General features: G+C 37.7%; 1 protein-coding gene across 1 annotated transcript; it reads right to left on the reverse strand.

The window, feature by feature from the left end:
* Positions 1-7: 7 nt before the first annotated feature.
* On the reverse strand, positions 8-21,900 carry LOC121879843 (protein wntless-like). Its single transcript, XM_042386633.1, has 10 exons — positions 21,670-21,900; positions 20,784-20,968; positions 17,306-17,387; positions 15,949-16,262; positions 14,843-15,020; positions 13,283-13,410; positions 10,125-10,337; positions 8,444-8,626; positions 7,788-7,944; positions 8-5,560 (listed from the first exon to the last, which is right to left on the reverse strand). The coding sequence occupies exons 1-10, from the start codon at positions 21,773-21,775 to the stop codon at positions 4,728-4,730; spliced, it is 2,379 nt and encodes a 792-aa protein (XP_042242567.1). The 5' UTR covers positions 21,776-21,900; the 3' UTR covers positions 8-4,727.
* Between the last annotated feature and the right edge of the window lie 1,085 nt (positions 21,901-22,985).

The following is a 22,985-nucleotide window of genomic DNA, read 5'->3' on the forward strand; positions in this document are numbered from 1 at the left end:
AAGGTAATGATTAATATTGTTATACAAAATTTAATTACAATACAGTATGAATATGTACACTAGAGAACAAACTAGCGAATGATAGGACATGGCAACAGATACCATTTGTGTGGTATTCACTCAGCACACAGTACTGTACTGTATTGAACTTTATTCATTTACACTAAATTAAAATTACTGTACATTGTATTGTACTGTAACATTAAATATACTGTAACAAACTTCACCAACATATTTCACTACATCTCACTCGTATACTGTAGTGGGTCTGTAGATTATTGGTAGTGCATTTTTCTTTACAAGTGAAAGGTTGTGGTTTAGATTCCTCATCAGAGTGGAGGATTGGGTTCCCTTCTTGTATACTAACCCTTGTGCTCAGAAAAATAAGTGTACTTGTGCAGTATTGGGTGCACTTACCAATAATGGAAAAACAGCTTGTCAAGGTACTGGCTAACCCACTAGCTATTGAATAATAAGATTCAGAAAAAATTCAGCTGTATGGGACACCCTGCACCATGGCAGAAAAAGGCTTGTATGCATAGGGGGAAAAAATCAGCATTTAGCAATAAGGTACCATTGGCACACAGCTAGAAGCAATTGCATGGAATAGCGAGACACAATAATGTAGAAATAATATGCCATAGATTTGATGAATAAACTAAATCTTTGCCCATGTCATTCTCTGCCAACCTGGTAGCTGCCTAAACAAAAATGTAGCTCACAAGTTTCCTGCTCTTATTCTGCATTTCACACAGTTAATACATTTCTTGTCCTTATATTGCTCCATCATCAGTTTGACTTGTCTACATAGTAAAGCCTTGGTCATCACTGCATGGTGCTTACACAATTAAGCAACATGATAATCATAATGTTGGTAAGAAATGTACAGTACAGTATACTTTATCAACTGAATTACTAAACAGGTACAGTATACAGTATTTATTTTTGAGGAAAGTAATCATATGTAAGCCACTGTGTCATGAAAGTTGGTGCTCAAATGTGGCCTTAAAGTACTGTGTGGAATATGGACAGCATGGAAACATCAAGCAAAATTATATTTCAGAGATCGATGTTCTCTATTGGGATCACTTATTCTCAATCAGTATTTTGGTCTATATTGGAAGTTGGTGCTCTATCAATTTGTTTCTCTATTGAGGGTCTACTACAGTATATTTAATAGGCTAATAAATATTTCCAAACAAACCGGGCTTGATTAAGTAAAGTTTTGTTAGAACCAAATCAATCCTTTCTAACTTAACAAACAACAAACATAGCTTTGAGTTAGGTACAGTTTGATGAGGCTCTAACCAATAAAACACAAGTTCATTCATTTGAAAATGTTTATTTAAAACTTAAGTTTAATTTGTTTCCCTCTCCTTTAAAGCAAAATCCACATTGCCTCGAGATTATTATTATTATTATTATAATTATTATATATATACTATATACGTATATTATAATTTCCAAAAATTCTCTTTGCCTTGCTGTATAAAATAGAATATTAATTCTAACACACTGCTGACAGTTTCTTTATAAAGCATTACCGGTATTTAAGTTATGTTCAATAATTTATGATCATCAGAGATCTTCTAAACCAAAAAAAAAAAAAAACAGTCTTCCATCTGATGATGAAATACAGTACTGTACCAGGTACTCATTATACAGAATTCGTTAGTTCTTTTCAAAATATAAATTGTTTTATTAGTGTCCATCTTTGCGCTTTAGATCTCCCTTTTTTTTTTAATTATTATTTCAGACTGAAATTAAGTGTCAACAGCTGCCCACAAGGGAGTGAAGCCAATAAGCAAAATTCAACATCAAATACTTCTAGTGCTGCTGTACAATCTTTGACACTTGCAGATTAAAAGATGTTCAGTTTCAAGTGTGTGTAAGAGAGAGTTTTCATACACACAGCGTTCTGCTCTAAGTGATACAGTGGAGTCTTTATAATTCACGGGTTAGGTACCAGAAGACATCATGAATTATCAAATTGCATATTATAATTTCACTGATTAAAATGGAAATAATAGTAATCTCTCCATTAGCTGGAATCTTTAATCCCCAGAACTTTCCATCACCACCACCACATGCCTCACCATCACACTGTCCATCACCACCACCCAGCACTTCATCGGCGGTGGAAGTCATTTGTGTCACTCTTCACTTGCCTCTCTGCTTCATGGAGGAGAGTAACAGTTAGCACCAGCTGCCACAGCATATGATACAGGTCATAGGAAGGCCATCTTGTATCATCATATCACCATTTGGCGAGCCTGTGTCATAAACTCAAGACGGCAGCATCTGGTACAGGGTATTATATCTTATTTATTTATATACAAGCATCCCCCTATTTACGATGGGGTTATGTTCCTGAAAAACCCATTACTACTGGTTGAAATATCGTAAATCAGGATCATTAGGACACAGGGTTCAATTGGATACGTTCCCAGCCAGTCCGACACCCTCATAATAATATACATAAAACAATTAAACAATACTCACCACATCATTAAGAACAAACCTGGTCATCATCACATGTCACCTTCAGGGTTAAAGGGCTTCTTGAAGGTGTCGTGGAGACATCACTCTGACTCCTCACACAGCTTCACAAAGTCAAAATTCACCTCTAAAGACACGGTTTTCCTTGGCGCCTTGGCGTTTCCAGACATTTTCAAAGTTACATTGCTCATTTCATAGTCACAAAAATAGAGCGAAAGCACTTGTCACAAAAACAGAGCGAACGATGATAACTTAAAAACAATGATAGCGGCCGACACTGCTCACATCATGTTCACAACAACAGAGGCAAAGCACTAGAGTCACAAAAAACATAGCAAAAACCAAAACAAACCAAAAAAACACTGATGATAAGTAACGACATCGATACCGACTGAATAGTTGAGTAACACGATTACGGGCTTGTGCGATCACCATGGAACAAAGTTAGGGACTGTTGTGCACCGGGTGGCCGCATGGTAGTATGCGGGTAGACCACAGCTGACAAGTGCACTGAGAGACGTACTATTCCATATTCCACGTTGGCCAGATGATGACCATCGTGTATGAAAATTTTTTTTTAATTGTAAATAGGGGGGGTGGTCTTAATATATCACCATCGTTTGAATGAAATATCATGGACAGGGATATCGTAAATCAGGGGATACTTGTAGTGTATACAGTAGTAAACATTACAGCTCTGTGTCTGTTATACAAGATGCATAGTTTAGAATCGGAAAACTTTTCCCAGCACCCGGAAGCATTATGGGGATGTGGAATAGTGTCTGTTTGTGCGAGACACGTAGTTTAAACTCTCTGAAAAATTTCCCAGCACCTGGAAAAATTCAGAGGATGTGGCATTTGTCCAGGTTTGAGAACGTCGTCTTATTACCCGGAAATCTCTCGTACCGAAAGAATTCTGCACCAATTATTCAGGCTAGCTGGGATATCACTGTAGTTTGGTTCCAGAGGCCATGAAGTACCCATAAACTGTTCCAAAACAGCTTAATAAACACTAAAAATCATGAAAGTTGTCCACAATTTTGCTGACGTTTAATTCCCTTTTGTGGTATATCTGTATCAGAGCCAGCACCTGTGATCCTCTACCCTAACTTCCAACCCTTCACTCTCCCACATAATCTGGTATCAATGGGGGTAACCCTTGTCATGTGAGGTCATAACTCCTGTTACTTACGTCCTATAGGCTGTCAGTTTGGTGGTTTCTTTGAAATTTTGATAATTTGACACCAACTGATTAGAGGTGTGTTGGCGGCTTAATGTGGAGATAAATTATTTTATAGTTTTATATTTTATTTTCATTATTTCCAAGGCAAATTAGAATAATGAAATGATATTTCCACAACTTTTATGGTTTCTTATGTAACAAACACAGCGGCAGATGGCGCTGGGCAGTGAATTATGAACATTTGACATGAAATTGGAAAAAAAAAAAAAACAGGTAGTAATATAGGTACAGTACCTGTACCCACAAATTTAAGAACACAAATTTGTATTTTGTGAATTTTCAAGACTCCACTGTACAAAAGGTGTCCAAAACTAAGTGGAAAAATAAATTGTACAAGACACTTGCGAATTGTATAAAGTACTTGAACTTAATCTAAATTAATCATATTACTATTATTTAATTTTTCTTTTGTGGTCTTAATAAGCAGCACACAATCTTACTATCATTGATGATAATGTCATATAAGTCATCTAAAATTTTGACAGTTAATACTGTACCTCAAAAAGATGGTGAAAACTGTCCATCAGATAATGTAATACAGTAGTAGCAAAAACTAATTTACCAGTTTGGCACATATGTTTGTGGTTATTCCCTCTAAAATGATGTAACTGCCTGGTCTGATGTTCAGTTATTAAGTCTGGCTGCAAAAAAAAAAAAAATGTAAACATGCACACATTATCGACTCCCCTGTACAGTAGTTTGGCAAAAGTCGGCTTACACTCATAACTCACACAGCCCCACAGTTCCTTTGGCAATGACTAGTTTGGCATGTAACTGTGGTTAATCCTGTTGCTGTCACAATTTAATCTAATTCTCACATATAGTTAATTTATTTAGAAGCATTAAAACACTCATTATCCCTCTTGTATCATTTACTGTACATAGTCATTTTACTCACCTAATATTTTTGGCGAGAAAAACTTTGGTTATATTATAGTTATTTAACACTGCACAATAAAATCATAGCTTCCAGCAACATCACCACTTACAAACAAACAGAATCATCATTTACAGAAGCATTATCATCTGTGGTGCCAGAGTAACTCATGACATCATCATCAATCATTGCAATATCACTTAAGGCATCATCACCATTCACAAGAGCATCTCTGAATGTGACAGCATTACCACCTGCAGAAGCATTACCACATACAGAAGCATCACTGCTTTCAGCAACATCACTATTTGCAACAACATCACCACTTGTAGCAACAACATTACTTACATTATTACTGGATATGGCAGCATCACAGTTTATGGCAGCACCACTGTTTATAGCATCATCACTGTTTATGGCATTACCACTGCTTATTGCAGCACCACTGCTTATAGCATCATCACTGCTTATGGCATTATGACTGCTTATAGCAGCATCACTGCTTATAGCAGCACCACTGCTTATAGCAGCATCACTGCTTATAGCAGCACCACTGCTTATAGCAGCATCACTGCTTATAGCAGCACCACTGCTTATAGCAGCATCATTATTGGTGGCAGAATCATTAGTGATGACAGCATTATCATTTACAGCAGCATTACCACTTGCATAAGCATCATGACTAAGGACACGATCACCACTTATGAAGTACACACGTACTCCACCATCAGTGTTTACGATACGATCACCACTTATGACACCAAGAGTTACAACAGCATCACTATTTGTGGCATTCCCACTTACTACAATGTTGCTTGTAGCATCTTCATCAATGGAGTCCTCACTAACGATGTCAATTGCGTCCTGTCGTCGTAAAGGAGGTCTAGAACGAAGTTGGGTGTGTTGCTGTGGTTGTCTCTCAGTAGTGGATTCTAAGTCAACTGGTTAACAGAGAGACTCTAGTTAGTCACTGTAATTCATCCCTCTTTCTTATAATTTACTTTTGCATATTCTTAGTATTAAATTCATTAATGGAGGCAAAGAGCTTTAGATAAAAATTAAGGACTTCAGTGTGAATTCCCATTTCATACCTATATCAGTCAGGGTGTACAGTATAATTTAATGGCAGGTTCAAATCTAAGCTACAAAACAGACACAGGTAAAATAAAAATATAATTACCGCCTGGCCCTAAGAACACCAGATGCTGCTGGCATAAGGACTATACTGGAAACAAACCTCTCATGGCTTTGTCAGCTGTCCTTGGTCAAATTGACTGAATATCAAGTATTATTATGTACTGTATCAAGAAATAAATTTTCAGATTTTTTTTTTCTGGAGTATAGTTTCAAATTTAAAACTTTCTCCATATATTATAAGCTGACCTGACCTAGCTGATTGTACAATGTATCTTGCAGTGTCAGAAGAAGCTTCAAGTTCTTACGATATGTGCTTTCTGGGTGCCAGCCAGTATAATCCTGTACTAAGAAAGCATTGTGAATTTTAAACAGTTAAGCTGCCCTTAATATGTCTCAAAACAAGTACAAATGTGATGGTATTGAGTGCAGAAGTACAAAAAGAAAACAAAGTGGTTAGTATCAGAGAAAGAAAGGGAAATTCTATAAAAAAAAAAAAAATGAGGATGAGTCAACAAGTAAAGTCTGTGATCAAGTGTAGGAACCAGTTATCAACCATAAAAAATAAAAGTAACAAATTATTTAAGTTTTATGCTGATACCAAGCTGTACTTTGTTTAACAAAAATTTATTATTATATTAAATATATTTTACTGTACTAGGATCACTGTTATTCATCTCTCCTTTATTTATCGTTTCTCATATTCCTCGTTCATCCATGAGGGAATACTGTTCCATTATCTGTCATTTACGTTTAACATATTCATTGTTTGGAGTACTGTACTGTGCTGTAGAGTACTTGCTGTGGGGGAGTAATAAGTCAACACACAAATACAGGTAAAATAAAAATATAATTAGCAGACAATTAAATAAATGTCAATAAAAATTTTCTTAGGTTTGAATTCCTTTGGTATGAATACAGGGACTAGTAGTGTGCTCAGTGCAGCTGTACAGTACACTATGTGTGTAAAACACACAAGACACTCTAGATACCAATATGAAGAGTACAGATTTATATTAACCAGTAGTGTGTGTTATTAAGAAGCAAGGTAAGCACTGGTTACTGTATAAAATGATCATTAGAAATGATTTTCTTGGTACATAATTACTTTCTCAAAATCAATTTATTTTATTTTTACTAAATAAAAACTGATACACTTCATTATAATTTAAGTAAAGTTAGTTTAAACTTATAATGGAAGCTTCCTAGACAGGTGTGCATAACTGTCAGTTACACAATGAAAGACTCTGCATCCATTTCCTCAGCCATACACTTGTACTGTATAGGTAACCAGTGACACATGTAGGGTGAAAGCTATTAATTTAATTTACACTCAAGCACTTCCTCTCATATCCATGGAATTATGAAGCTACAAAGTATGACTATATCTGAGTGCAGTTCTTGAAGCACATTTGCTGATGATTTGAATCATCCTAAGAAATTAGTTTACACCATAATTTAAATCAAACTTGACTCCTATCTGCTGACTTTTTAAGTTTGTGACCCTTGTCAGGGGCACCAAGGGGGAAACTTTACCAGCAAGCACACACACAACTTTACCCAGACTACTGGGGTGCTTTGGGATTAAACATATCCAGCTCATCATTATTTGTTTAATTTTCAAACAAAAGGAAATTGCCATCTTGCATGTAAAGTGACAAGGTCTCTCAACTTCCCCAAATTTTACTGCAAAACATCCACCTCATCTGCTTCTGGCTGATACTTTAGCAAGGTCAAGTAAGAAACATCAAAAGAAGACTTCCTGTTTGGGCTTCTAAAAAAAAAAATATATAAAATTTTTTCATCACTTCACCAAGACTGGTTATAATAATAACCTGTACTGTTTTTGTTTTTATTCATCACATTTAATGTAAACCTTGGCTATACATTCATTAATTCACCCTTTAATCCCCTATTTCTCAAGCTAATTCCATTTCAATCAATTGTAAATTAAAGTGTTTTAACCCCTATGTGGCACCTATGACAGAGATTAACTGGTTCATGAGTAGTGTCAAGAATGACAAATATACTTACCTTGTGGAGTGATGGGTGGGGACACTGGGGGGTACACTATCAGAATAACAAATGTGAACACATTCCACATGCTATAAATACCCAGCAGAAGGCCACTCGTGTTCTCAATTTCCAAATTGCCAAAAATATCTTCCCAGATCCACATTCCATCATGAAGCTGTCAATATAATAAACAAAGAATTAACACATGAATTTCCTTTTGATATCATATTTGTAGACATTTTACAGGCATGTGACTTCAAGCATATGATTTTTGTAAATACCTGTAAGCCATGAAACTTTCATTTTCATGTACATACTGGAGCACAATGTACACCATTCAAGATGACAACTGATATGTCTCTTAGATTTGCCACTTTCCATTTCAATGGCAAGACTAGAATTTAACTTGCTTTGAAAGTTTACTTTTAATTCTAGTCCAGCTAAACTTGTACTTTAAAACAAATTGTGTCTCATTTCAAGAAATGCCTTACACTATGGAAAAAAAAATCTTAACATACATATTGTTGACAAGTACTGTACTGGGCTTGGAAAAACAAATATTTTTTTCTCTGGTTTCTTTCTTCACATGTTTGTTTATATATTTTTCTATATTTAATTCTTAAACCAACAATCTTCAACAATATTGTAAGTAATATGCCAGCTGTATTACTCACCCTTTTGATGATAAATTCCACAGCAGTGAGGAGGACACAGAGCCAGGACACCACCAACATCAAGGCTTCCCTCCATCTTACTCCTGCTACTGCTCCTTTAGACTCGCACACCTTATCAATTGTAATTGTATCTAGTCCCTTTTTCTCCTCTCTATTGCTTCCATTCCTCACAACAATAACTGCCTGTATAGATCATAATAATTGTCATTATACTGTAAATAAACAAATAAATTAATACAAATATAAAGTACAGGGCTGCCACAAGATTCTCAGATCAAATTTTCTTCATTATTTAAACAAATATACAAACATTTGAAAACTTCTCATGTTCTTAAATAACAATGAATAGTTTATTTTAAAAAAATCTACCTTTGGATTGCTTAATAGTATTTATCCTGACAGTGATACAGCCAAAAATAGATCCACCAAACACAATTCCCATTACATACAAGCTTATGTTACCAAGCAGTGCCAGATAAAATTGTGAGTACGAGAGCCAGGGTGGGGGTCGATTCATCTTTGGCTGACTGTACAGTACAGAACCTTCAAGTTCAGCTTACCATTTAATTTTGAAGTGAAATTATATATCATATTTTGTTCCATTATTTAATACTGTATGTCATATTACTGATGATGAAACATACACCATAATAGGCTGATCATACAAGAATATAATAATGAATACTGTAAATACACTGTAAAAACAAACTGGGAACAAGGCAATGATCAGTGTCATCTCTCGTACCTACAGTATTAGCTTTTTTCAATGAACATTATTACAGTATATTACTTATGGTATGCACTTATAATGTCTAATAACTGAAACTGAAATGACTAAAATCATTAAATTTGGGGCGGTAACGTGAGTAACTCTCACCAATATGACAAGGGTTTGAGCCTTGGCCCAGACACACGTGAGAAGGGTGTTATTCAGTGTGACCTGACCAAACATCACAGGTTTCTCAGAGTTCGGTTTCCTCCTGTACTAACACTGGATAGACCAACCAGCCCGAACGGCTCGTAAGCTGATAAGTAGCAGAAATTATATAAAAAACAAAAACCAAAAACAGTATACAGTACCACTACCCACAATAGCCATGGCTTTCTGTGTAAGCTATAACTACGGTCACATTTCAACCGATCACATAAGCAATAATAGCACACACGAGACCCACGTAAAATGAGACCCCATTATAAATCTGTTTGCTTGATTACTGACTGATTCATTGATAACTAATTTTACTGATATCACTGGATTGGACAAGATAGGCCTATCTCTAGGCCTCCAGGATCACCGGACATTATGCCATTGTATTTCTTCCTCTGATGTTTTGTAAGAGATATTGTGTACAAGATCAAGGTTGCCAACATCCATGAACTATGAATGAGGGTCAGGGAAGCAATGGTGATGGTTGGTGCTGGCATGATGGAACGCATATGGCGAAAAATTTAATATCGATTGGAGTTTTACAGTTGACCAATGACACACATGTTGAACTTGTATGAAAAACTTTAACAGTTGCTCTATTATGTACAGAACACATAATTTGAACTTTATATCCTAATTAGTACGGAAAATATTAAAGAATCAAATCGCTCAGATCTGTTATGAACACCGTGTACATTAGACAACAAGAGATACATTTTAAGGATGGGATAATGTGTAAGCAAAAACACTGACCGAGTAGACCCTGATGGTGATGTAGGTGAGGTAAGCAACCACGAGTAATACTGTGATGGTAGCCAGTCCCAGATGGAGAGATTCCCAAACATAGGGCAGCGGATTGTGAAGAAGAATAGCGTGTTCCATGACATCTATAAGGAAGATCGTTGCTGTGTAACCACCGATCACTTGAACCATCGCTGTCCTGACCTTTGGGCAGCGTTTAACAGGCTGAAAATAAATCAAGTAACAAAAGCAGGTTATTTTTATTAATATTACATAATTAACCCCTTTAAATAAATATATACCTGTACTGTATATCGTCTTGCACATATTTTTTTTGATTGTGTGTGTGTGTGTGTGTGTTTAAGCTCCTGACCTGTGTGACCATCCTTAAACTTAGTTTCTACACTGGGTAGTAACTGGTAACAGGGGTTCAGGGTCAGTTCCAGGGGGGTCCTGGGGTCCAGACCCCTTTTCATCAGAAAATTCCAATACTTTTTCTTTAATGCAGTTTTGTACACAGGCATTTTTGTGTAGTAAAAAAGTAATTAACATTGACCTCAGAATATATCATACTATCAAGTGAACATGGCTTCAAAATGCCCATGGTATTGGTCAGATTTCAAAAATTTTCTGGGGAGCTTACAGTAACCTCTCCACCCCAGCTGGGTGGGCTTGTGCTCGCCATGTTACTTCACCCACAACTTCTTGGGGTTGGTGGGAAGATTGGAGATGCCCTACAGTCTAAACTGACTCATAGCCTTCAAGATTTTGTTTACCAGTGTGCACATGTGTTGGCAGACCTAATGGCCATTATATCTGATGACCTTGAAAACCCACAATACAAAGTTTGAGTATGCTCATAAGAGTAATGAGAGAATTAATATATCATATTTAATGTGGTAAAAGGAATGATCTCTTCTGGCTTTGGAGCCAAGTTTTGAAGAGACTAGCCTGACCTCCCTACACCCTAAGCCATTCCAAACTTGCATTGCCAGTGAACCTGTAGTTTTAACAACCCTCTCCTTCCCCTTCTATACTCAGTATCCAGCCATGGGGTGTTGAGGGGACAGATATTCAGGAAATCCTTAAATCAAGGTAAAGTGCCTAGGGACTGGAAACTAGCCAACATCACCCCTGTATACAAGAAGGGCAAGAAAAGTGCAGCAGCAAACTAAAGGCCAATTAGCCTAACATCACATGTATACAAACTCTTTGAAAAAATTCTTAAGGACGTCATCATCCTACACCTGACCGAACACAGTCTTATCAACGCATCACAACACAGTTTCAGGGATAAAAAATTTTGTCTAACAAACTTACTCACGTTACTTGAAACAGTAACAGACTACGTGGACCAAGGCTTACCTGCGGATGTATTGTACATGGATTTCTCCAAGGTGTTTGACAAAGACCTACATGCACGACTAGCCTTTAAGATCCATGCACATGGCATCGCAGGAAAGATTTTGACGTGGATGACAACTGGCTCGAAGACAGGCAACAAAGAGTGGTAATAAAAGCAGTACATTTTGAATGGAGAAAGGTTCCCAGTGGAGTACCACCCTGTTTGTGATTTACATAAACAACTTAGATGAAAATATATTGGGCCACATTGTCAAGTTTGCGGAAGACACAAAAATATTTAGGACGTATTAAAACTTACTTTTTTTTTATCCTCTTCGCCACTGATCGGCTTGTTGGTCAATTGGTCACGTGTCTGTTACACACTGTTGGCAAGTACTGGGCATGCACTGGCTCCTGATTGGTCACGTGTCTGTTACGCACTGTTGGCAAGTACTGGGCATGCACTGGCTCTTGAATGTATCTGAACCTGCTCCAGTGTTGGTCAAGTCTGCTCTTGACAGAGCTCACACTTGGTGCCGTCACAACACTCTCTGGCAGGATGTTCCACGAGTTCACAATTCTCACTCCGAAAAAGTTTGCCCTCAGTTTTCTGGATTTGTGGTTTCTTCAACTTTGAGCTGTGGGGTGGGCATCTGCCAGCTCCTGGTATGGACACTTGACTAAGTAGTGCCCTTTGAGATGTTCATACACCTCAATTAGGTCTCCCCTTGCCCGTATGTAGTATAAGCTTGGGAATTACAGGCGTTCTAATCTCTCTGGATAACTGGGGTGCCGAAGTGCAGGCACCAGTCTGGTGGCCCTCCTTTGGACATTTTCATTCAAATGACAATCTCTAGCATATCTCAGGGACCAGACGGGGTGACAGTACTCCAGGCGGGGAAGCACCTAACTCTTGAAGATAAGTACGAGGGACAAACCATCTAGATGTCTGAACAATTTTCTTATAAGACCTACTAGTTTAGTTGCTTGATTCACCTTCTCACAATGACTTGAGAACTTCAGTTCATTGTCACCATACACACCCAGGTACTTTTCGCATTAAGTCTCTATTAATGCATGTTTTTTCGCCCTGTTGGGACATAAACTACGCCTCCTTACCGTTGGTATGACCCAGGTGAATCCTCTTACACTTCGTGATATTCAATCTTAGCAGCCATTTCTTCGACCACTCTTGAAGCTCACAGAGATCTTTCTGCAGCTCTTCACAATCTGTTTGGTTCTTAATTTCCCTGAATAATTGGCATCGTCCACAAACATCTGTATGGAGGAGAGTTATAGCTTCTGGCATGTCATTTATGAAACAAACAAACAACCTGAGGTGCAGCAGCAGCTCAGTTCATCATGACTTATATCCCCTGGGTATGAGACCATGGCAACTCCACACACTCTCAGGTACCTCAACAAAGGCCATCTAAAACATAAATTTATATGGGCAGGGCACCGGGCTCCTTCTCTTTCTACACTCAAAGAGAACAGGGAACTGACTAGTAACTTGAGCATGGTGAGAGTGGGCTTGTGGGGCTCAACTGTGTATGGGTGAGAACCACCAGTGTCAAAGATTTTTTGATCTCACAATGCAACCCTGTTTGTTCCCAATGATTAAGATATAAATGTAATGTGGTCAGCCACAGAGTAGTAACTATAAAGATAGAGTGTAGATACCCACATTATAGATCTGTGTGTGTTATTCATACTGTACTGCATAATAAACTATACTCACATCCACAGATGCATGTACAGTACTCCAAGTCTAATACGTACATGTCAATAAAGAAGTTTATGTATTAGAACAGTTAATAACTTACCTCTAAATAAAAATAAGTAAGAAAATGAAGAAATGTCATAAAGGTGCCATAGAAGAAGCCAAGACTGAGGTCTTGTAAGATAATGACCCATGGGCAGTTGGTCAGCAGTGTAACATACGTCCAGGGACCTGCCAAAACAAAAGTTCTCTATCAATATGGATTCTGTCAGGATAGAACTGTGTTTAGATGCGAGATACACCAAAAGAGCATCAACAATTTCCATCTCTTCATCTTTGTGCTGTATGAACAACAATAAGACATATAAAGACACTGTACAGTCACCCACAAAAGTCCTGTCACCTCTTCTGCCGCTCCACCAATCCCTAGATTCAGACTCGTGAACTTGAAGCAGTAGACACCGAAGCACTGTTCTGTCCATAAATGCTTTGGATTCACGAGTCTGAATCTCGGGGTTCGTGGAGCGGCAGAAGAGACGACAGGACTTTTGTGGGGTGACTGTACTTCTCAATATTCTTGTACAATACATATTCATAGGAACACAAAGTACCTTCACATTTTTTTAAACTGTGTGATAGATGCGAGAATATGCACACGAAAGAATTGTACTCCAATTGGTAATAGAATTAACACGTAACCTAAACTCACGCCGGGCCTGTCTAGTACGCCACGGATGAGAATGATGAAAATGAATGATTTAGTTGCATAATAAAAGGTGGGTGAATGAGTGGTGAGTGCATGCACCATGACTAAGTTTTACTCTTTGTTTGAGATTTACAACTAAGTCATAATACTGAACACAACTTTTCTTCTCACTGCAAAATATGATCAAAGTTGACAGCTATTAAAACAGTTTGAACATCCTATGTTGCCTTCCCCAACCATGGAATGGTGTCAGAGCCCCGGAGAGTGCTGTTCCCACAAAGTGGCAGACTTAAACCTCATGGATAATCAATGACTTAATTAGCTGATTACTGTCTCCTGTGAAGTGATATATTTATCTCTACGTCCTCCTTTTTACTGTTTTCGCTGTTATTTAGGCAAGTTATAGATGTAAGTGTGTGTTATGTATCATAATGGCTGCACAGTGTCCATTTAAATCCAGACATTTTAACCCAGGAGTGTTGGTGGTAATGCAGGTATTTCTCACTACTATGTCATGGGTTTGACTCCTGGCCCAGGACACATGTGGGAACAGTGTTATCTAGTGTTAACCTACCAAACATCACAGGTTTTCTCCAGGTACTGGTAATCCAGTTTCCTCTTGTACTAACATTACTGGACAAATAGAAGTTCATAAGAAAGTAACAAGGAACAGACCAACCACCCAAATGGCTAGCACATGTAATTGATAAGAAGTAAATGATAGAAAATAAATTAAATAAAAAAGACATCAGCCTCTCTGGATGTGACTTGTGCCCACTAGCTCCCTACACTTGACTTGACCTAATCCAACCTGATTTAACCTTGACAGTTTTTTTAAGCTAGACAAAGGTAGAACATTTATGGCTAATAAGAAAAGAAATACATTTTCCATGGATGCAATGATATGATGAGGAACCATAAGGTCTAATATATACAACAGAACTGTACTGTACTCACAATTTATCAGCAGAAGAGCCACAGCAAGGAAGAGCAACATTATTTGAAAGTAGGTAAAAGACCAACAAAGTTGCCAGAGAAGGCGGATATACCAAGCCAGCAGTGTGACTACGGCAGGAAAGAACACCGTCTGGAGTGCCACGAGCACCTTTGTGTACCGTCCGTCTTGGCTGATGAACTGTACGGCAAAGAAAGATCATTGTTACTGCCACATTTCTATCTGCCACTCTCCATGTTAAGTGCTATTTCACATCATTCAAGAGGGTGCATCCTAACAAGACAATGGTAATAATCAGGGCTCAAGGCAGAGAAATATCAAATAGAGTACAGTACAGTACAGTATCCCAAGTTATGGAAGCCTGAGTTACAGAAATTTGCATTACCAATGGAAAACCTTTCAGAAGTTCCTGGGTAAAAAAAAAAAAGAAAAAAAAGAGGAAAAAATGTATCAATTTTGCCAACCTCCAATATTTCATTAAACACCAAATAAAATGCATATTATTGTTAGTAAAGGCATTTAAACTATAGGTATCCCTCACTATACAAGGTACGAAAGCTTCTCCCACTTATAAGAATTTAGGTCCGGCAAATAATCAAATTGCGCGCTCTGGAAGTCAGCTGTGGTGGCCATCTTGGGGAGAGATATGCGGAGATGTATTCTTGCTTACTGATCACACCCCCCTTACCTCCAACACCTCTCACAAGCTCATGTCTTTCTTCCTGGTATTCTTTTTGTGTATGAAGTGATCTCTCTTTATCCATGTATATCTGTGCCATCCTTTCATTATACCTTTCATTATGGCATCCAAGCGTTCTGCTGAATCTTCGGCCACCTGTACTACACAGAAGAAAAAAGGAAAGGCTGTGACTCTTGAGACAAAGCTGGAGGTAATAAAGCATCATGAACGTGGGTGATGATTAAGGTGTGTAAGTGGAGTACTGTACTATAGCTAAATACATCTATCACAGCATTAAGACTAAAGGAATGACAGTAAAGGTTTGCAAGTGTTCACAGCAACAAAAATACGAAGATACACAACAATGCAATTAAAATAAAATGCTTAAACTCTGAGCATACACATCAACCTCTTAGCAGCAGTACCTACCGATACATACAAGTCTTCAATGTGATTAAATTCCTTGTTAATTTCAAAATCTTTCGATGCTGGACCATCTACAGGTATATCAGGAACCTTGATATTGATGATGTAGTGGTCATGGTAAAGGCTGTACAGGACAACCAGCGGCATGGGGGAGCAATCATACGTTGATCCCCCAAATTTATGCTCTTTTCTTAAGTGGCAGGATATTTGTCGGTCCTGCATCTTGGCAGCCATCAGTGTGGGATGAGGGTCGTCGCCATCGGTATAGCCCAGACGAGTTATCAGGCTCAGCTTTGTGGCAGCGGCTGGTTGTCGGCCTGCAACAGGGAATCTGGATTATACACTTACTGTTCAGTATTTATCCTTTACTTACATGGAGAAGAGTTTAACAAATAACTTCGAGATCTATCGTCCCACGGCTGCTGACTTGGTATCCCAACCATTCAATAAGGTGCCTACAAGAGAGCTCAGGCTCTCAATTGTCTCAGTCATGATAATTCTATTATGAATTCTTTTTTTAATTGACTCTGTATCTGTGTTCTTCAGGATAAATACACTGTTTCAATATTAATATCAATGGTCAAGAACCGAAATGCCAGAAAAAAGTCTTTTTCAGCTTTTAACAAATAGCTATGGTGATAGAAGGTTTCAAGTATTTTACAAAAGTCTTGTAGTGTTGCTGTCTGGTACTTTACTTTATCCTCTTTACCACTAATCAGCTTGTTAGCTGCTTGGGCGGTCATTTACATCTCTGTTATGCAATGTTGGCAAGTATTGGGCATGAAGTGGTTTCAGGATATATCTGTATTTGTGCCAGTGTTGGTCAAATCTGGTCTTGACTGAACTCACACTCGGTGCCATCATAATACTCCCCGGCAGATTGTTTAAAGAGTTCACAACTCTCACTCCAAAAAAGTTTGCCCTGACAAATTTTTTAACTTGTGGCTTCTTCAACCATTAGCTGTGAACCCTAGTGAGGTGGGCATCCGTCAGCTCCAGATACAGACAGTCGACTGAATAATATTTTTATTTACACTGTATGAAACAAAGAACACCATTTTTTTTATTTGCATAGTGGTACAGACAATAATTCATAAATAAGTGAGTGATAAGAGAAGCAGCACACGCTTTCACATCGGATCTGAGGGACAAACAGTGGTGTGAGGAAGGACGCAGACTTTGGTTCTTGAACAATATCATAACAAAAAGAGTCATCACACCTTGACCTTATTTAACTGTCAAAACTGAATTGGTATTAGTCTCTCCCAACAAACAAGATGAACATAAAGCTACTGGCACTCTTCCAAAATAATATTTAATTGAAGTTTGGGCAAATCCTAGCAGCAGAAATGGCACTGACCTTTCTCATGTAGTAAACGAAGGCGTAAGAGTCCTGCCAGTCGCTGCTGCCACCTGGATGCTCCATGTTTTGTTGGAGGGAACTGTAGGGAGACACTAGCTCACTACCTCTACTGATAACCCTCATCTCCACAAGATACTCATGATGCCAATGTGCTAACTGGTCTTGCTTAATTGATATAGTAGGTATTAAAAACTTCTAAATACCTGTATGTAGATTTAGTTTTGTCAAACAATTTGTACAGCAACAGAGGTTTGGCATGCAAAAATTGGAAAGTCTGTTGGGAGAACTTTTAACCTATGAAGACTATAGAAAGATGATTCGTAGCCAAAAGTAGGTCCCATACAGCTGACTAATGGTGCATTAGAGGCAGTGTGGATACTGCACACTGATTACTAAGCCTTGGTATATAAGGAGGCAGAGTGACTGGCATTACACATGATCATCACTTCCCTAACTGTTAACTAAGGTGCTGTACCTATTTACAAATGAATGGACTAGAAGCTTGTATGGGGTATAACTAGGTAATCCTCAGGACAGGAAGTAAGTGTTATATCCACTCAGCAACTGCACCTCTATACCTTTTAATTATTGTAGGAAAAACTATAAAATTTACAACACTGTTTATTTAACACCATCAAGGTTTACTCTTGCCTACATGAGAGAAGTAAACATGGTTAGTCCTCCTGTTCAGGATATTTCTGCAAAACATAATGGATTCTGCCACCTTCAACATTTTGTTGTACAGTGGTCCCTCGGTTAACGAGCGCCTTAGTTAACGAGATTTCGGTTAACGAGTTACCTTCCATAAGATTCTTAACTTCGGTTAACGAGCAATCCCTCGATTAGCGAGTTTCATACGAGCCGACCTGAACATGTTTTCGCTTGTATTTGGCGGTCCACCAGCTGTAGTATTAGTCCGCCAATACAGTAATCGGTTCTAGGGCTTAAATTCCTTACCATTTTAGCAAATATCAAAAAGCTTATACTATTTAATAATTTTAAAAGTTTAATAATAAATTTTTTAGTCATTTTAACAATTATTGAACATAATTGAAGGTAATTAAACTAGTTTTATGCTCGCCATCCAGCCTCTCAACACACCATACAGGCGTCAGTCTTTGTGTCTTTTCAGTGGAGGTAACATCTTGCTCGAGATTCTCTTCAACTAAACGCTTTTTTCTGTGTTTGCAAGCAAATTATTGGTCATTTTGAAATTTAATTTACATATTGACAATATATAATGCAGTGCAGTGTTGATTTAAAGAAAATAATCTTGAATTACACCAAGAGAACTAAAATTTTATGGGTGAAATGGTGCCATGGGGTAACTTTTCTTCCACCCCAATGCCTTCTCTTCTCCCTTCTCCTCCACCCCCATTCTAATTCCCACCATCATCATCATCATCCAGGAGCCTTCTACATACACACCTCAAAGTAAGTGTACTTTTCTACCTTTTTTGTTGAATTTAGGCAATTTTCGGTGGGCTGGAACCAATTACCCAAAACCCATTGAAACAATGGTTTCGGTTAACGAGTTTTTCGGTTAACGAGCAACCTTCTAGAACGGATTGTGCTCGTTAACCGAGGGACCACTGTACTGTATTTCTAAACATTTTACTGTACAGGTAGAGGGGAGCAAGATCATGTGGTTGCTTACATAATTTCATGTGATGATGAATTTTCCAGGTTCTAAACAAAACCCACAATTTGTGTTGTCATGTTTTCTTGTTATTTCTAAGATACCTGTACTCTCTGGCATATTGCTAGTCATGGATAAATTGCCAACTTTTTCTTAGCTCTTGATTTTTGGGGTTGTAATTAGTTTACTTGAAAGAATTTTTTCAGTTAATTAAGAATAATAATATATAGTAGAATGGAAATGTGCAAGTTTAAATCCTAGAGACTATATATTTGGAAGTGAAATATTTTAAAGTGGAACAGAAGCAGTAGATGAATCATACGACGGAGGGTGATAATGTGGTATACAAAGAGGAAGGACGTGGAACCAGAGAAAAAGACAATGTATTGTAGCTGGAGAAAGTGACTGATGTGGAGAGAAGCTATGGACAAGTTAGATGGCAGATCTGGATAATATGGACGGAAGAGAGACTGAATAAAAACAATTATAATTTATAGTTTAGAAGATAATTTAAATTAGCCAGGAAATGCGTACAAGCAACACGCAACATAGGAATGGATGCATACCAATCTCTGGTGAGGATATCTACAATCCACTATATGTTTTAGCATTTTCTAGCAACTAAATAGTATAACAACTTAGCTTATTTAATATGAGGAAACCAAGACTCACACTCATCATGATGTAATCTACTATAGATCCCTAAGTGTCCAAGGAATCTCCATGACGACCAACTCAAGCTAAGGAATCATTTTTACTTGTTACCCGGTATATCATAAGAATTTATTTAGGCTATCAAACCTGACTGTTTTGATTCGGGTGCCAATGTGAACAAACAATAGTCGGGATAATGTTTTTGGCCAATACATTTATGATGGTTCAGAGGGTCTCGCATTATAACATGTAAAGAGGAGAGCATTGATGACATCAGGACGCCATGACTATTCCATTTATTTTTTAACTAAACAGTAACTTTTAAGTAATTCATTCCAGTATTTGATAGTGCAGTCGTGGTATTTATTATATGCTATGGAGTAGGGTCTCGTATTTTCACGTACTGTACTACATGTTACTACGGGACTTGCAGTTCTACCACCAGTGTGCATGCGTAAAACACTACAGTATTTCAAACCACCCCCAATTTTTTAAACTCGCCTCAAGTGGCAACTATATGAAGATGTCGCAAGCATATAATACTTATTTTACCTTCAGAACAAAGTCCAAATCATAGTGTCACCGTCTATAGATACCAAAGCTAACTGGCAAGATTTCAGCAAGACTCACGTAAAGTCGCAGGTTGTGACTGACAAAAAAAAAGATCTTAAGTGACAATACAGTACAGAGTACTTATGGAACTGATGACATGTTTGTTGTATAGATAATGGATTATATTGAGTTCCTTGTGAACTTCAAAATTATCACATTTAAACACAGAAATTAGAAAAATGATGGCAGGTGGTGACTCAGTACTTCCTAACAATACAAGAGGGAGAGGAAAGACAAAAGCCTCAACACATCGGTGAACTGGGGACACCAACAGACACAGGACACACTATACTGTACACCATCTATAATGGTATCTAACTACAACATACTGTACACTATTGTTTACTGAAATTTTACCAAGAACCATTATCTACCTAAGAGTCAGATAATTAAATACAGAACAGTATGATACATATTTTAAACAATATATTTTTATACAGGAGATGTAGTAATAGGCATAGAAAAAACTAAAAAATACCACCTGTACCATAAAATCCCTTATCCCCAATTCCGATATATTCCCTATCCTGTCTCCCCTAATCCAAGCAAGGTGATATAACGATACTGTACCTGGAAAGCAAAGATGATGTGACGCAGAGAGATGTTGTGGTGGTGGTGGTTCTGCATGAGGGGGTCGCCAGCTGGGACACTGTGGCATTTGTGTACACCAGAAGGCCAGAACCACTCGTGCTGGGAGCTGTGCTGAGCCACACACTTGGTCCCTTTCACTGTTGTGTGAGTCCACGGTGATGGTGCTGGTGAGAGTGAACGAATTAGTTGATGTACAGTGTGGTACTAGGTGGTGTGGAGTGTGGTACTAGGTGGTGTGGAGTGTGGTACTAGGTGGTGTGGAGTGTGGTACTAGGTGGTGTGGAGTGTGGTACTAGGTGGTGTGGAGTGTGTGCACAGTATGTGGTGCACAGGGTATGTATACATGAAGGGGTGGTATATGGATGGATGTACAGTACAAGAAAGAAAGAAAGTGAATGAATATACCTGTGTATCAAGGATGAAATGTGTGTGTGTGTTTAAATGTAAAGGTATCTGACAAACGGAAGGGACTTGTAACTAGGAAGGCAAACGGACATAGCTAATAAGCGGTATCCAGTATAGATATCAAAGCCAATACACACAAAAAACAAAAAACAAAAACTTGACCATCATTTTCGGCACATTCATAAAGTCTACGTAAAGTGATGCATCAGATATGTACTTCAGACATTAAACTTGAGAGATCCGGGTTTAGTGGCCAGGCATCCTCGTAGAAAACCAAATTAAGTAAGTGATGTATAGCATTCTGATGTGTGGTTTAAGTGTAGGGAGTCACATCAAAATGCAGGTAACCATTTTAGGGGGCTGTTATAAGAATGAGACTATATTCAGCAACCCTTGGGGGTATGAACTAATCCTGAGAACAACGCAACAAGTAAATGTAGGTAAAATTGTCAATACTCACCCACCAGAGTGCCGATAGCTACAGTTGTAACAACAATCATCATCGACGTAATTGCTAAGATATTAAAATTTCGGATACTTATTTTATTTATTGCAGTCTGTGGCATATCCACCGGTCCAGAGAGTATTCCCGGGGAGCCACAGGTTGGGTTACTATCAGTCCTCACAGGTTTGTTTACGTCTTGGTGCGGGACTGTCAGGCTCAGCTGGTGGTGGTACGAGGCCCCACAGAAAATGGTAACAGCTCCGTTTTTTACGTTTTAGGGTAATCTATTGTATACCTCGACATTCACCCATACATCACTTATTGTTTACACAAGTGCAATTTTTTTCTTGCTTGCAAATAAACACAAATTAAAATCCTACGCAACGTCATTATGTGATGGCGCTACCGGGATGCCACGGGGTTGTTAAGATGAACTGTTATGCGTACTGGCTAGTTTCGTGAGGTTATTGACCTTGTAGTTTTTATATTTTACATGATAACTTGTAGATACGTACTAATGTTCTTGTACGAAGAATGGTTAGGGTGATGATGATGTGCTCTAATATATATATATATATATATATATATATATATATATATATATATAATCACACAAGAAAGGGGAAACAATGGAGCACCTAAGCTTTCGTCTTTATTCAAGACATCTTCAGAGGCAACGACAGTCTAAAGTGCTCCATTGTTTCCCCTTTTCCTGTGTGATTTTATCGAGATTTATCCTGTCCACGTTTCCATTGTGGACAATATATATATATATATATATATATATATATATATATATATATATATATATATATATATATATATATATATATATATATATATATATATATATATATATATATATATATAATATATATATAGTATATACAAGTATTTAATAGCTACACCAACTGAACATGTAACAGTCTACGGTGATTGCTTCGAATATTCCACTTACAGGGATACACAACCTTTTTGCTTCTGGGACCACATCACCAAACTGCCTATTGAGCGAGGACCCCATAATTAGATATTTTAATTGTATATTCAGAATCTTTACTCAAACGTACATTTAATAAAAAAATAATAAAATAATTCAAATGTAATGCTATAATTTAAAACGGAGATAACTAACAACAGGCTGTCATACACCGTAATTTACCTGTAACTTTATCAGTAGGTTTATTACCGTGAGTCTTAATAATTAAATAATGTGCTTACCTAACTTATCACGTGACGAGTTTTTTTTTAGTGTGATGTTTAGAATTGTGACTCGGAGACGAGCTTTTTAATGTTGGGTTCAATCTTTGTGGCCGCTACTCGCAAAACTG

Source organism: Homarus americanus, unplaced genomic scaffold (assembly GCF_018991925.1).
Source record: "Homarus americanus isolate GMGI-L3 unplaced genomic scaffold, GMGI_Hamer_2.0 scaffold50564, whole genome shotgun sequence".
NCBI lineage: Eukaryota > Metazoa > Arthropoda > Malacostraca > Decapoda > Nephropidae > Homarus > Homarus americanus.